Below are 17,588 nucleotides of genomic sequence, written 5' to 3'. Positions count from 1 at the left end.
TAATTTTCTCTAATCATATATAAACATAGATTTATATCTTATATTTTTTATATTATAATATTATTTAATAAGTTAAATATAATTTAAAATTTTAATATAATATTATTTTAATAAAAGGGATATTTTGAGGAAAAACTATTTAAAAGAACAGCATATCCAATCATTTTGTCATCCTTCTGGATTATATTGTCTATATCACTCATATGCAAACCGCATAAGTTAAGGCTAAGCTGCAATTGACTTCCAATGGCGGAATCAGCCAATTGCAGCCGTTCCATTGATCCGGCCACCGGCTTTTGCCGCCAAACGAGAACCTTCAATAGTCTCAGACCAGAAGTACCTCTTCCACAGCCTTCTCAGCCTCTCTCCCTCCCTCAGTTCACCATTTCCCTCCTCCGCTCCTCCGCTCCCAGCACCGCCTCCGAAGGCGACACCACTTTCGCCGTCAACGCTACTAACGGCCACAGCATCTCTTACTCCGAATTCATTGCTCAGTTCCTTTCCCTCGCTCACTCCCTAGAGAAAAACTATTCCCTTTTCCGAAACGACGTCGCTTTTATCCTCTCCCCGCCATCTCTTCATGTACCTCTGCTCTATTTCGCTCTTATGTCGTTAGGAGTCGTTATTTCTCGTTTCTCCCGCCAACCCCCTCAGTTCCGAGTCGGAGATCGCTCACCAGGTTCAACTCACTAAACCTGTTATTGCCTTCGCCACCTCGAAGACCTCTTCCAAGTTTCCATCTCTCAAACTCGGAACAATCATTATCGACTCGCCCGAGTTCATCTCTTTCTTATCTGAACAAGATGTTGATCATGACGTCATTAACCGAGTCCAGGTGAGCCAGCATGACACGACAGCGATCCTTTATTCTTCGGGGACTACAGGGCGAGTCAAAGGCGTGATGCTGAGTAACCGGAATCTATTTGCGTTGATTGCCGGATTTAACCACAGCCAGCACCGCCAAAAGGATACGAAACCACCATCGCGTACGGTGTCGTTTTTCACGGTGCCTCTGTTTCATGTGTTCGGGTTCTTTATGTTGGTGGGGGTGTTTTCAATGGGAGAAACAGCGATTTTCACCGAGAGATTTGATTTTGAAGAAATGTTGAGAGCCATAGAGAAGTACAAGGTTACTTACATGGCAGTTTCGCCGCCGCTTGTGGTGGCGCTAACTAAATCAAATTTGACTAAAAAGTACGATCTCAGCTCACTTATGAAGCTCGGATGCGGTGGCGCTCCGCTTGGCAAGGAGGTTACTAAGCAGTTCAAGGAGAAATTTCCCACCGTCGAACTTAATCAAGTAAGAAACTGTAGCATCTAGATAAGATCATATGTCAACATTCATAAGTTCTCTAAGTTTTCACTTAATCAAGTAAGAAACTGTAGCATCTAGATAAGATCATATGTCAACATTCATAAGTTCTCTAAGTTTTCAACCATAATTTTGAATAACGATGAATCAAATAAAATATTCAGTGCTAAATTTTACTAAGTTCATGATGTGATTGAATAATGGAGGTAAGATGCTCCTGCAATTAGGCGATCCTTTATGCACTTATTTTCCAATCATAATCTTGAATTACATAGATCATACGAAAATTTTAGTTGAAATATCCATGCTTGTAACTGCTGAATTTTACAGTAATTCTGTGTTGTGATTGAACAATTACAGGTAAAATTGTCCCGTAATTAGCTTATGCTTATGTGCAGCAATGATCTCTATCTATATGATTAAATTTAATTTTCATTCAATAAATTAGGGATGTAATGAAGGTGATTGTTAATACCGTCAGTAAGTTTAATTCAGTTAGTTCATATGTATTCTATGAGTTTAGGATCTTTGTTTCATTTTGGCAACCTCTTTCTTTATCCTTACTGACTTATTATTTTGATTCGTTTTGTTTTTTTTTTTTTTTGGGGGGGGGGGAAGTGATATGGGCTGACTGAGACAGGAGCCGTCGCCAGGGCGGAAGGGCCAGAGGAGGCAGCTCGGTATGGGACAGTCGGCCGTCTTGCCGAAAATACAGAAGCTAAGATAGTTGATCCGGTGACTGGAGAGGCCTTGCCCTCCTGGGCAGAGAGGGGAACTCTGGTTGCGAGGGCCAACAGTAATGAAAGGTATCCACTTTTCTTGCTTTCTATTTTGTGTATGTCTCATAGCTAGCAAGTAGCAATGGAAAGTTGGGTTTCTTTCCATAAAGTTTGGTTGTTTTATGTTCTTTTAAGGCTTATACATGTGCTTTCAATATGTTTGGTAAATGGGTCAGATTAAGTGCGGATTTAGAAATATATGTAAGAATGTACACATATATTAGTAATATAAATTTTTATATGAAGTAAATACAAATAAAAATTTAAGATAAACACCATTAATAAAATAGATAATTAATATAAAAAATACGAAATTGGACAACACTTGCATATGCCACTCAAGGTGGAATTATTAAATGTCCCTTAAAATATTTAGGATAAATTAGACATTTAGTACCTAAATTATCAGTTTTAGTTTATTTTAATACATGAACTTTCAATTATTTCAAAATTATATTAGGATTTGAATCTATGACCTTGTTAAGGGATCTAATGTCTCATCTCATTAGAGCAACTTATTTTTGGTATATATTTATATATATTAAATTCTTAAGTTGGTCTCTTAAAAAGTGTATACAATAAGTTATTAAATTTAGTTATAAAAAAATGTGTATACTACTTTAAAATTTGGAAACTGCTACTCTAAAATTTAGTTATCATTTATTATAAAGAGTTAACATTCATTTTTTATTTTATTTTTAAATGAATGAAAATATATTCTCCTTTATTAATTTTGATTTTAAGATATAATTTTTTTCTTTTATATTTGGTTGTTCATCTTCTTTGAGTTGAAGACTTCAATTAAATTATTAAGTATTCAATTTTTAATTTCATTTCAGCTGAAGAAGATAGTAAACTAAAAATTTAGTTATCATTTATTAAAAAGAGTTAACATTCATTTTTTATTTATTGTTTTTATTTTTAAATGAATGAAAATATATTCTCCTTTATTATTTCTGATTTCAAGATATAATTTTTTTTTCATTTTTAATTAGTTGTTCATCTTCTTTGAGTTGAGGAATTCAATTAAAATTAAGTATTCAATTTTAATTTAATTTCAGTTGAAGAAGATAGTAAAATATTATAATTAATATATATATTTTTTAAATGTCCACTTGTAATTCGATTTTTGGTTCATAAGTTAAAATCGTAATTCGAATTCGTTTGATTAAATGTGATATGTTTCTAAGTTGTGTTTTCTTTCAGTAAATGAGAGTGTGAATAAGAGTATTGTGTATATTCATTTTTCATTGGAAGCTCTGAGCTGCTATATGATGAATACACAATCCATTAGTAAATATGGCAGGATTTAGACTTCCATTGTTAAAAGGCTCCAAATGAATAAAACATTTATTTTCGAATGGTATACAATCGAGTGGAAATTCTGCTTTTGATCTGTTCAATGTTAAATGAATACCCATATGTGATACTTCCATTTGAGTGTGAATCGCATCTGTTTTCAATCTTTTTGATCTGTTTGTAGGTAGGGATTGTTATGAGTCAGATTTTTGTCCACCTAAATTCGACTCGAATATTATATTTATTCATCCACCCAACTCAACCTAACCTGATTTTATAGTAAGATTTGGACTCGCACCCCCGATCCGACCTGATATATATAATATAATTCATTTTAATAGGTAAAATAAAGATCTAATTGAAAAAATATAGAGAATTTTTTTTAATCCTAAACTTAAATGTGACTGCATCATTCATTCAGAAAACCCAACACAATTAAATCCAATTTTTATAACAGATCCTATTATATTAGATCGACATCAAATGGATCCGAATCAAATGGATATGCTGCAGAATGCATTCCTTCCAGGCAAGGTGTAGGAATTGGGATGGTGGAAATCAATGCTACGCCCCTAAGCTTTCCACCAACCCATATGTTAGTCAGATTTTCATGTGAATATGCATCTAACATGAGTATATTCTTTAGTATCTTTGAAGGACTATATCCTCGTATCGTATCTGAAAATATGTTAGACACGAATATGAAATCGAATACTTGAAAAAAATCCGGAGTAGGAGAAACATATCTCGAAACTCCATTATCAATTCAGAAACTCGAAGCCCACTCTTTCATAAGTGAAATTTATGGTTTGAATGCAGGGTATGTAGGCGATGAAAAGGCAGCCGCTGAAACGGTGGATTCGGAAGGGTGGTTAAAAACAGGCGACATTTGTTATTTCGATTCGGAGGGTTTCTGTACATTGTAGATAGATTAAAAGAAGAGAAAATAATATCAGACCAAAAATGCCTTATAATATACGATTTTAACCAATTTTTTTTGGATTTGCCAAAATGACCAATTAAATCGCAATGCGATCGATAATTCGCAACGCGATCTCCGGTATCGCAAATCAGTTTCCAGATTCGCAAAGCGAACTTCGACTATCGCATTGCGATTTACATATTCGCATTGCGATAGTCCAAGTTCGCGTTGCGATTTATTCCAAAATTCGTTGCGATAGTCGAAGTTCGCGTTGCGATTTATTTCCAAGTTCGTTGCGATAGTCCAAAATCGCAACGACAGTATTGCATTTGTTTCTTAAGAATTTTCTCTAAAAAGATAGTATTCGCAACGACGTATTACCACGACCCGAGACGTGACGGGACGGCGGCGGCGGCGGCGCGCGAGAGTCCCCCTTATTCTCTATCACTCAACAAGGAAGTGGGAAAGCCAAGCCTTAAATACCATTCCCAATAGTGTTTCCAATACTATGTGGGATTGAGCATTACCAACACTTGTTCCCAATACTATGTGAGATTGAGCCTTAAATAGTGATATTATTTTTGAATGTTTTACTTAAAATTGCAATAATCGCGATTGATTGTAGATTGACATTTAATTATGCATATTTAATCGTATAATACTAATGCAATTGGTTTGCTGATTCAGTTGTTTAAGGTGCATGATTGTTAATTGTTTCCTGAATAATCACATTGTATTGGAAACAAATGTGGTAATGCTCAATCCCACATAGTATGGAAACACTATTGGGAATGGTATTTAAGGCTTGGCTTTCCCACTTCCTTGTTGAGTGATAGAGAACAAGGGGGACTCTCGCGCGCCGCCGCTGCCGCCGTCTGTCTCGGGTCGTGATCGTGGTCGTGGTAATACGTGTCTTCGAATATGTAAATTGTAATGCGATAGTCCAAGTTCGCATTGCGATAGTCGACTATCGCATTGCGATTTACATATTCGCATTGCGATAGTCGACTATCGCATTGCGATTTACATATTCGCATTGCGATAGTCAAAGTTCGTATTGCGATAGTCGAAGTTCGCGTTACGAATCTGGAAACTGATTTGCGATACCGGAGATCGCGTTGCGAATTATCGATCGCATTGCGATTTAGTTGGTCATTTTGACAAATCAAAAAAAAAAATGGTTAAAATCGTATATTATAAGACATTTTTGGTCACTGAGGTTATTTTCTATTAAAAGAATTGATCAAATACAAGGCATATCAGGTGAATTATGAGTTCCCCTGCTTTTTGATCTAATCTTTTATGTACAGAGCAATCTCATTTTATCCCATCCAATTTGCAGGTCCCTCCTGCTGAATTGGAACATTTACTTCATTCCCATCCTGAAATCACCGATGCAGCCGTGATTCCGTATGTATTGCATTTATGTTGCTTTAGCTCCATTTTTCTTCTTGAAGTATTCGTGTTTTGTCATACCTCCTCTAAATCTTTTCTGAAAGTCATACTTCCGTTGTCATTTTTCTATCTGTTGAATCTTGAGACTTTCAGAGTTCTTTGACACCTCCGGAGCTCTGTATCCTCTAGACAATAAATCTACATGATCTGTTATATACTATATGACAGTTGGATCTATTTAACATGACAACCTACGAATAGTTATGATCACTCTAAACCTAATTTCAACATTAATAAAGGGGCTATATATAAATCATCATGCAAAACTAGAGATGGGACACTTTCAATCTCAATCTCTTTCAGTCTTTATCACTATTCATCATCTTCTTCATATAAACTATTCTCTATTTCCTTCATAAAATTATTATCCACGTTGATCGCATCAATTATTGATGAAAAAACGAATCGCATCAATTATTGATGGAAAAAACGAGAAGTGATGATGTTTGACGATTTACCCCTCCTGTCCATTTGATAGCTTCGTTACTATGAGTTTTCATTTTTCATGAAGCATCTCAAATATTCGGAATTAATTATGAGAAATTGGAAAATAAATTGAACACATTTGTATCAGACACATACTCGTATCCAACATTCACGCACGAGTCCAGTTAACATTGTTTGATAATATAACTGTGTTTTACAGTTCGTAGTCGATCTAGATTTGTCAGTGGAGCTGCAATTATGGTATCCATTTGTTAAATCTGGAAACAGGTGCCCTGATGAAGAAGCCGGGCAGATTCCTATGGCCTATGTAGTGAGAAAACCTGGAAGCAGCATCACTGAGTTCAAGTCATTGATTACATTGCAAAACAGGCATGTTTCTAAGATAACAAGGGGGAACCAGTCTTGAGCTTCTTAATTGCACTTTTCCGGTGAATCTAATTCCGGGATGTCGGTTTCCTTTCTCGCAGGTGGCACCGTACAAGAAGATCTGACGTGTTGCTTTTATCGAAAAATCCGGCCGGAAAGATCTTGAGGAGGGACCTGATTAATCATTCTTTATCTGGTGGTGTGTCTAAACTGTAATACCATATCTGGAACTTATGAACCCCATTTCTTTGGTACGTTTCTCTTTAGTTGCTTTGCACGAATCGCGCCAATATATTCTCGATGAAAACTAAAATTCTTAATATGCTTAATATATTTTTAATCTTTTGTATTATAATCGTATTTAAAATATTTTGTGTTTATATAACTTTCGATAGATTAATATATTTTTGTTATGAAAATTCTTAATATGCTTAATGTTTCATATTTTTCCCTATTTTTAATGATAATATAATTTTTTTCCTTGTGAAATAAATGTTTCTTCAAGCTTGGAAACCTAGTAGTATAATTTTTTTTAAAAAATTAATTATTGCATGGATTCTTTTCTTAAGGAATTATACAGCGGTTCTTTTAGAATTTTTAAAATAGTTTTAAAATAATATTATTCCCGATTCCGTCCAATTTTTTTTTTTTTTTATTCTAAGACCCACCATACAGATAAGATTCAAAATTAATTTCCTTCACAACCTATAAGATTAAATTCATTCTCGTCTCACCATTCACAAAGATCTTAAGATCTATCTAATCTCTATACCATTCTCGTGACTCATTTCATATAATATATTTATAAGGATCAATTAAATAAATAAAACTAAAAATTTATGATATAATATATGAAATAAATGTACTCCCATCATATATGCGACTTTATTTTAACAATCATTATTTTTTTTAAAATGATAAATCTTCACGATCCTTTAATTGATAATTTAAAATATAATTTTAATATAAATTTTAAAAGACTTAATTATTTTTATATTAATTAACTTACTTCAATGGTTAAAGGAATCGTTGTTGTTCTTAGAGGTCACGAGTTCAAATACCAACAACTACTGTAAGAGTATAATTAAACATTCATTGTCAAATAACTAAAAAAATATATAAAACATATGAATTTATAATACTTTTAGCTTAATAAAAAAACTCAATTTTATATATATATAATATCTAATACAAATGATGTCTCGAATAAATCATAAATGTGACCATGTACAAATATAAACTAAATTAACGGTGGGAATGAGTTCAAATAGCCGCGTAAAGTAGCCTTTTTGGGCCTTTAAGTAGAGAGAACTCGAATGCTTAGCCCATCAACTTCCGCAATCTCTCTCTTTTTCTCTCATTTTCGCTCACGTTTTCTTTCTATATTTGATCGATGAGAGAGAAGGGGAGGGGAAATTTCAGTCTCTCTCTAGGGCATCTATTCGAGGGAAGCAGCGGCACTTTAGCTGAATCCAGGTTTTGAATTTCGAGATTATTGCGGGGCTGATTTTGGGTTTTATCCGATCGCATTTTAAAAGTATGCTCGAAACGAGCTTAGATTAGTTTTTTTTAGTTTCATTTTTCTGTGCTTAGTAAGTATTGAATCTTTCATATTTTCTCTAATAATTCCCCGTCGCCGAGGCCAATTTGTTTCAAGTAATAGTTTGAAAACGAGGGAAAAAGAAGAAGTTTTTTGAGATTTTGAGCTGCAAAGAAAGGAAAGTAAAGCAGTTTTAGGGCTTGTTGAAAGGGCATTGATTTGGAACTTATGAAGAAAGTTTATAATTTTGGTGTTTTCATTAGGGTTTGATTTGAACATTCTATTATTTAATGAATGTGAACCCTAGGTTTGAGATTGATGTTTGACTGGAGGTGTATAAAGGGCTGCTGATAGGTTGAAAATTTACAGTTTTCTTGAAATTAGAACACTTTTGAAGAGTAATGAACTGCTCATTTGTGAACTTCTGAAAGAATTTAAACCAATTTCAAATTTGAGGTTGTAACAAGTGGTGGATTGAGTAATCATTGAATTATAACTTTGGAAGATTGTAAAACTTACTGGAATCGTTGACATGCGCTGTCATTGGAAGTTAATCTTATGGCACCAACTATTCCATTTGACTATGCAGGACTGAAGGAATCTGGAAAGTGTTCATTTTAGCTATTGATGGGGAAGTCTAAGGAGCATTTTAGGGGAGGGAAATCTTCTGGTTTGATCCCTGGTTATAGGCATGTGGTTGAGACCACGGGGGAATCAGAAGGGATAGGGAGATCAGGATGGATTGGTGCAAAAATGACGGCATCAGAGGGTTCATGTGCACCTACAAGGAAATGTATCAGTTTGAATGCCAGTAGTTATGATAATTTTGGAGTCCCCATGCAAGCATTGCAGTTGTCAAAGATGTCACAATCAGAGAGAAAGGATTTGGAGTTGAGATTAAAATTGGAGCTTGAACAGGTTCGATTGCTACAGAAGAAAGTTGCTAGTTTGGGCTCAAGTGTTGATTTTTTATCGCCATCTATGGATAACAGGAGTTGCAGTGATGGGAACAAGAGGCCTCCACTTGAGAATTTTAACCGGTCTGGTGTATTGAGTTCACAAGGGAAGAAGCAACCATTTGGAGGACACAACGGAACCGACAGAAAAAAGACCACATCTCAACGTTTTGAACAGAAGCCAGCTGGGGCTGTGAGTAATTCAAATGCTTATTTGATGCAGCAATGTGAGACTTTGCTTAACCGTTTGATGCAACACAATTTTGGTTGGGTTTTTAACAACCCTGTTGATGTTGTGAAGTTGAACATTCCGGATTATTTCACTGTCATTAAGCATCCTATGGATTTCGGCACTGTGAAGAAGAAGATGGCTACAGGGAAGTATGCTAGTCCATTGGACTTTGCTGCTGATGTTCGGCTTACACTTTCAAATGCAATGACATATAATCCGCCCGGGAATGATGTCCACACTATGGCTGAGACGCTAAGTAAATATTTTGAAGCAAGATGGAAAGCTATAGAAACAAAGCTTCCTATAACGACGAATGTTGATGCTAAGCCTTCAATATCAGCGGAGCTTATAGAAGTTGAAATGAACTGTGACATTTTACCTTTTGAAAAGAAAAAAATAAACCCAAAAGAAAGTATTATCAAGCCAGAGCCCGTTAGACAGATCATGCCCAATCAGGAAAAGCAGTCTTTGAGCACAGAACTAGAGTCTTTGTTGGGTGAATTGCCGGAAAATATTATTGACTTCCTTAAGGAACATAATTCTACTGATGGTCAAATGGGTGAAGATGAGATTGAAATTGATATCGATGCTCTTAGTGACGAAACCTTGTTCAAATTGCGAAAACTTTTGGATGAATATTTGCTGGGGAAGCAGAAAAACCAAGCACAAGCAGAACCTTGTGAAATGGAGGTAGTCCTAAGTCTCTATCTGACCCCACTGATTTTTCTATCCGGAGTGCAAGACTGATATTGATTTGTTTTTCTCATCATTGTAGCTTCTTAATGAGTCCGGATTTAACAATTCACCAATGCAGCCATGTAAAGGTAATTTACTTTACATCTGTACTTTCCTGGATTATTATCAGATAGCAAGGTCAAATCGTAACCGATATTCTCTCTCTAGTCTAGGTAATGATCAAATTGAAAAGGTCATAGATATAGTTGCTGGCAGTGATCTTCCACTTCTAGCTACTTCCCTGTAGAAATAGAGAAGGTTTGAACCCATACAAACCGTAAAATGCAGTAGTTCCAGTAGCTCAATTGATGAATCAGGTTCTCCTAGTGGTTGGTTTTGTTTACTGGTGCAAATGAGATAATTTGTGCCGTCAGCTTCTTGAATTCAAATAAATAAAATTAAATTTGAGTTGTAAATTATCTAGCAGAGTTTGAGCTCGAGTTATGGAGTGAGTCGAATTCAAACATCGTAATACCCGATTCAAACAGCTCGCAAGCCTAAACCAGCCTTATGCTTTAAAATATTTTTTAAATATTCAAAATTGTATATGCGAAAGCTTAGTTTGAGCTCGGGTTTGGGGATTGAATAAATCAGCAAGCCGAGCTTCTGTAAATTTTTGTTGTCTTGATTTCATAGTGGGGTATCGTATATCAAATGAATGAAGGAATCGTAATAGCTTTTATGTAATAGGTCCTATCTTTGTAAAATATGACATTATCCACTATGAGATTTTGACCGTTGAAGTCTAACCGTCAAGTTACTGACTGACTATTTTTCTTAAAGTACCTGTGTCTGGTATGGGTGCCAAACACATTTTCGGACACAGGTATAAGGATATAATCCTCCAAATTCACGAAGAAAAAAAATAGATGGCCATTTTAGACACATACCCATATCTGACTGACACACTTGAGTCTGAGTAGATTTTCTTTAGTTTTCGTGGGAGTTTGCAATGGTCTTCTGGATGATGTCCAGCTTACTGGTTTCGAGAGTAGAGTTTCTCAAATTAGACTCGTTTCGTTAACTATATTTTCTTTATGAGGTTTCTTGGATTAGTTTCTGTTTCATGTTCATTGATGATGTAACTAAAATAGGGGTCCATCTGAGTCAAGCCTTAAAAATATAGTATAGAATCTGTTAACCTACCTTTGAATCTCATAATTCTTTGTTGACATCAGTAAGTTGTAAATGACTTCCTAGCCTTTTGTTTGTCTTATCTTGAATGCAAATCGAAAGCAATTGCAAACTTGTATTGTTTTTCTTTCATCAATCTTCCTTTTTTCATTTGATATTTTTCTTTTCAGATTCAGATTCTGGTTGTGAGTCAGATGCTGGTAAAGCTTCAGTACCTGTTAGTTCTATGAAGGTATATCTATATCTCGATAATTTTGGAATCAAATGTTTTAGTGAACCGAAGACGAATGCACCCTTCTTTATCTCAAATGGGTGTGTTTTAAAACATAATGTATCACTGGTCTAAAGATTATCTTTCCCCCCTTCTTTTGTGGTAGGAAAATTTGTATTTGGGAACAAATGTCGACTTACAAAACAGCAGTGCTGCTCCTCCTGATGATGCAAATCGTAAGATCCTCATCCTTGTATTTGCACTATGCATGCCTCATGAAAATTTTGTCACAGGTCTTTCTTAAAACTGTCTTGTCTTGTGCAGAGTTCTTAAACGAGTTTGGTCAAGTTGAGTTAAACTCTCATGATAAGCCTGATGCTATTGAGGTAGATGGCCAACAAGAGGGTAAGAATAATTATTAAAAAGGCTGTAGTGTTACTGTTGAGGCTCATCTCACCGTAATGCTGTAAAATTATAGAGGAGAGTGCTCCATCTGAGAGGCAAGTCTCTCCCGAAAAGCTCTATCATGCGGCTCTAGTGAGGAAACGTTTTGTTGACACCATACTTAAAGCTCGAGAAAAGGCACTTGAAAAGGTTAATACAGTAGCCTTATGCAGTTATTCATGAGTTTTGTATATAGATGCACTATGGTCAAAGACTCAACATTAACACACACACATATATATATATATATATAATATTATGTGATTAAGCACAGGGTGAGAATGGTGATCCGGAGAAATTGCAGATGGAGAGGGAGGAACTTGAAAGACGGCAGAGAGAAGGTTAGGCTTTATGTCAATGCTGATTTTTTCCCTGGATTAATGTTCATCCCCCCCCCCCCCCAACAAACACCCAAAAAAATGATCCCTTTTACTCTGATATCAGAAAAAGCACGACTGCAAGCGGAGGCCAAAGCTGCGGAAGAGGCAAAGAGAAAAGCTGAAGCTGAAGCTGCTGTTGAAGCTAAAAGGAAGAGGGAGCTGGAGAGAGAAGCCGCACGTCAGGCTCTTTTAAAGGTAAATCAAGATATCATGCTATGTATAAGTTGAGGTGGTGCCATGTTGTCAGTCTATGTTATCAGACTCGAGTGTAAGTATTGGATATGGGTATTCTTCATAGGTATATTCGATTATTTTATTTTTCCCCCCATGTATTTCGAGTCGTTGTAAGTCGAACACGATTAATTTAGTAACAATAAAGGGTTGGGGCAACACAGGTTATGGTGACACGAAAAGGTTTATGCCCTTTGCAGGTGGAGAAGACAGTGGACATCAATGAGAACGGTCGATTTATGGAAGACCTAGAGATGCTTAGGACAACCAACGATGAAAGTGTGCCTAATTTCATGGAGGAGACTAGCCCAAGTCATTCTCAAAAAGAGTTGGGAAGTTTCAATCTCCGGGGAATTAGCAATCCCCTCGAACAACTAGGTTTATACATGAAGGCGGACGAGGAGGAAGAAGAAGAAGAACCTCCCCAAAGTGCTCCGGTGCTGGTAAATGATGTCGAGAAAGGTGAAATTGATTGAATTGTTTTCTGCCTGTGCTTGTTGAGTCGAATCTAAGGTTTGTTCGAAATTATGCATGCTAGAACATTCTTCGACACCATAAGCAAAAACCATACCTGTAGAGATGAAGATCGAAATCCTATACCTAAATATGGGACATAGGGTTTAAGTTGTTTGGTCAGTTGGTACTCTTTTTATTTTGTTTAGTGTTAAATCCCGGGTTTATGAAGCTGCTTGGTTGTATATATGTAGGCTTTTCTTTCTTAATTCAAATCCTAAACTAAATAATCTGAAAGCTTAAACATATTTGAAATTATTATTATTATTATTTGCTTATTTTTTTTATTTTAAACTAAATAAAAAAATGATCAATCTCGCATAATTGAGTAATTGCTCAATCTAAGTTTTAATTAATAAAGAAAATGATCAATCTCTCATATAATCCTGGAATATTAAGGATAAAATTGAAGTATTCCATTTATAATAAGCATGGCACAAAAAATTTATTTTTGTTGAAGTTTGAATATTTAAAGGATAAAATAGTTTTTGAATTTATTGAATTTTTATAAAAAAATAATTGAATGTTTGCCTCAAAAAATTTTATTTTTGTTCAACAAGTAATTGCAGATAAAAATTTATAACCATCATCTTGCAACTCTGAATACTAATATTATTTTTGTTTCACTATTCATGTAGATTTTGAATTCACTTAATTTCTATTATATTCATCACGAATTTATTTTATATAATATATTTATATAAGCATCAATTAAATAAATACAAACTTTTTTATTTAAAAAAATATTTATTTTCCGAATTCTCAACACGTATATAAAATTACTTTAACTATTTAAAGGGTTGGGGGCGTTCGAAAGCCCAGTGTGCAACTTCATTTGCTTCTCCTTAGTGAAAGCAATTCTAAAGCTAGGAATAGGATGCCGATTTACTAGTCTGCTAGCCTCTGAAAGGTCGATGGATGGGTCCGAAGAGAGATTTGTTAGGTGGTAGAATCGTCATCAATTTTAATTGATAAAATAAGATATAATGAATTAAAAAATCTTTACATGACAAATACAAGCAATATCTCAAATACAATGCAAGTACAAAAGTTTCAAAAATCAATCAACACAGGTATTATCAAAATTATTAAAGAAATATTTATTTTATACATACGTTTATTATTAAACGAGGATGTTGTGGGGTGGGGTGGGGGGGGGGCAAGAGCGGATAGACATTGAATGACATAATAATATACAGTGTTATCGGATATATTAAAAGATATTTAATAAATTCGATTTAGCACTATTATGTTGACAGACTAATAATATTTTAGGTAGAAAACATGAAAAACTATTAAAAAATTTGGCAACCTATAAACTTTGATTATCGGTAAATATCAATACATATATATAAGTGTCCATATTTATTTTACTGTGGAAAACATTAATTTAAGGTTATCTTTTAAGTGAGTTTTAAGATATTAATTTAGTAATTATACACGTCTAATGATTTATTTTTATGTTACGATATATATTATTATTAAATTAAAAATAATAAACATAGATATTACATATTTATTATTATCTTTGGTTAAAATTGTTAAATTTAAATTCTAAATAATATTTTATAAAATATCTAAACAATCAAATAATTTTTTGTGTAAATGAAATTATTAAATTAATATTGTAGGTAGAAAATATGAAGCACTATTAAAAATTTTTGAAACATAAATTACATAACTTTCAACAAATTATCGATACATGTACAAAAAGTATATATACTTTCAACATATTAGGTAGCTCTTTATCGGTTTTGTCATAATGAAACTGGTTTTGTCATATTTTTACCTGTTATATTGTAAAGTATCGATATAATTTTATAAAAAGTATTTATACTTTCAACATATAAGATAACTCTTTACCGGTTTTGTCATAATGAAACTGATTTTGTCATATTTTTACCTGTTATATTGTAAAGTATCGATACTTTCAACATATCAGGTAGCTCTTTACCGGTTTTGTCATAATGAATTTGGTTTTGTCATATTTTTACCTGTTATATTGTAAAGTATCGATATATTTTTATAAAGTGTCGACACTTACAACATATTAGGTAGCTCTTTACCGGTTTTGTCATAATGAAACTGATTTTGTCATATTTTTACATGTTATATTGTAAATTATCGATACATTTTTATAAAGTATCGATACTTTATAGGCGCTATTATTGTTTTTCTTTTAAATTTCAAAAGTGTCGATACTTATTTAAATGAAATCGATACTTTCAACATATTCGGTAGGTAGTTTAATGTAATAGGTAGCGCCTATTTTTTTAACGTTTACATTATTAGCAACCTTCAAAAAAACCGGTAGGTATTTTAATGTAATAGGTAACACTATTTTTTTTACTGTTTACATTATTAGCAACCTTCAAAAAAATCGGTAGGTATTTTAATGTAATAGGTATCGCCTATTTTTTTACCGTTTATATTATTAACAATCTTCAAAAAAACCGTTATGTATTTTAATGTAATAGGTAGTTTAAATTTTGTTAACATTTATTCCTAAGGTAAGTTTATTATAACTGATAACAAATTAAGTAAGTAATTACCTATTTTGTCACATAAGCGCTACCTAATATGTTATTATGTTTAATAATGTTTCTAGTAATTAACCGGTTATGTTATCTTTGGTAACATTTTATGTGTTTACCTAATATGTTGTAATAACAAATTAAATAATTAACATATTTTATTATATAAGCGTTACCTATTACGTTATATAAGCGCTACCTAATATGTTATTGTGATTGATAATGTTTCCAGTAATTAACCGGTTATGTTATCATTGGTAACATTTTAGACATTTACCTAATATGTTGTAATAACAAATTAAATAATTAACTTATTTTATTATAGAAGCGATACCTATTACATTATATAATCGCTACCTAATATGTTATTGTGCTTGATAATGTTTCCAGTAATTAACCGGTTATGTTATATTTGGTAACATTTTAGGTGTTTACCTAATATGTTGTAATAACAAATTAAGTAATTAACCTATTTTAATTATATAAGTGCTACCTATTACATTATATAAGTGCTACCTAATATGTTATTGTATTTGATAATATTCTCGGTTAAATGATATAACATAACCGGTCTACATTTTAACCGGTTACTTATTTAACCAGTCACGTCGTTTTTACCTGTTTTTTAACCACCACACAGCAGAACTTCCCGATAGGTGTGGGACGAGTACGAGATCAAACTCTAAACCCGTCCTACTAACATTCCTCATTATAATTATAAAAAATTAATAATAATTTTATAATTTTTAAAATTTAATAACTAAAACAATTATTTAAGTATAATTTAATGACTCTTAGGTGACGTTTGGTTTGCATGAATCCCTTAGAATTAGGGGAATTGGAATCCAATTCTACCACTTTCTCATGTTTAGTTCAAGTATTCAAAGGGAATTGGAATCCCTCATGGCTTTAACTTTCCATCCAATGAGGAAAGTGAATATCATCTATTCTATGATAGAATTCAATTCCCTTGTTGGAGGGAATTGAAATTTGACCATACTACACTCATCAATCTTTTGGTAACTTATTCATATATTGAATAAAATTATTTTTTTATTATTTCGGGTCGGGTCTGATTTCTAATTCATATATTCGGTTCGGGTCGGGTGAAACTTTATTTTGGTCGGGTCGGGTCGGTTTTTTTAAGTATGATATTCGGGTCGGGTCGAGTTCGGGTTAGGGTAAAAAATATTCGACCCGAAAATATATATAATTTTACCTTATATATTTAGGAATAATTACAATAATACCCTCTATATATAATTTTTTTCAATTAAATCACTGTTTTTTTTGAATAAAAATAATTTTTTTTATTATTTCGGGTCAGATTTCTAATTCATATATTCGGGTTAGGTGAAACTTTATTTTGGTCGGGTCGGTTTTTTTAAAGTGTGATATTCGAGTCGGGTCGAGTTCGAGTTTAAGGTGAAAAATACCTGATCCGACCAAAAAAATATATAATTTTACATTACATATTTAGGAATAATTATAATAATACCCCTCTATATATATATTTTTCAATTAAATCACTGTTTTTATTGAATAAAAATAATTTTATTATTATTTCGGGTCGGGTTTCTAATTCATATATTCGGGTCGGGTGGACCAAAAACCTGACCCATAGCCATCTCTAATTGGGATGATTTTAACTTATGATTTTTATTAGCATGATTTTTATAATTTATTAAAATGAATAATCAATCAATCAATAAAATTAAAATTTATTTTTTTAAAATTTTATAATATATTGATACATGTAATTTATAAAACAAACTAAAATTAAGCAAAAAAAAAACAATTTACGGCAATCCTGTCATTTTATATTACTGAAATCAAATTCATATGACATGCCTGCGAACCAAACAGAATATGAAATTGGGTTCCAATTCCTGACAGATTCTAATTCCTTCACAGATTCCAATTCTCTCAGAAACATTTCAACGAACCAAACGCCACCTTAATATATTTCATTATAATAAATAGTACGGTGAAAATTCAAGAAGTTTGTTGAAAGATCATTAAATGAATTTCACTTAACAAATCTCCTTCAAAACTACATCCAATATATCATTTCCATCCAAAGTAAACAATTAGACTA

General features: G+C 33.2%; 1 protein-coding gene and 1 pseudogene across 1 annotated transcript; both read left to right on the top strand.

Annotated features, from left to right (window-relative positions):
* Positions 1 to 210: 210 nt before the first annotated feature.
* On the top strand, positions 211 to 6,848 carry LOC120191778 (annotated as a pseudogene).
* A 1,147-nt stretch (positions 6,849 to 7,995) lies between these two features.
* Positions 7,996 to 13,079, top strand: LOC120191990 (transcription factor GTE8-like). Its single transcript, XM_039194836.1, has 9 exons — positions 7,996 to 9,998; positions 10,084 to 10,132; positions 11,348 to 11,409; positions 11,555 to 11,624; positions 11,713 to 11,793; positions 11,867 to 11,982; positions 12,107 to 12,173; positions 12,277 to 12,407; positions 12,644 to 13,079. The coding sequence occupies exons 1-9, from the start codon at positions 8,748 to 8,750 to the stop codon at positions 12,917 to 12,919; spliced, it is 2,103 nt and encodes a 700-aa protein (XP_039050767.1). The 5' UTR covers positions 7,996 to 8,747; the 3' UTR covers positions 12,920 to 13,079.
* Positions 13,080 to 17,588: the final 4,509 nt, after the last annotated feature.

The sequence above is a fragment of the Hibiscus syriacus genome, unplaced genomic scaffold, assembly GCF_006381635.1.
Source record: "Hibiscus syriacus cultivar Baekdansim isolate YM2019G1 unplaced genomic scaffold, ASM638163v2 tig00116971_pilon, whole genome shotgun sequence".
Lineage (NCBI taxonomy): Eukaryota > Viridiplantae > Streptophyta > Magnoliopsida > Malvales > Malvaceae > Hibiscus > Hibiscus syriacus.
This window is presented reverse-complemented; position numbering and strand designations above follow the sequence as displayed.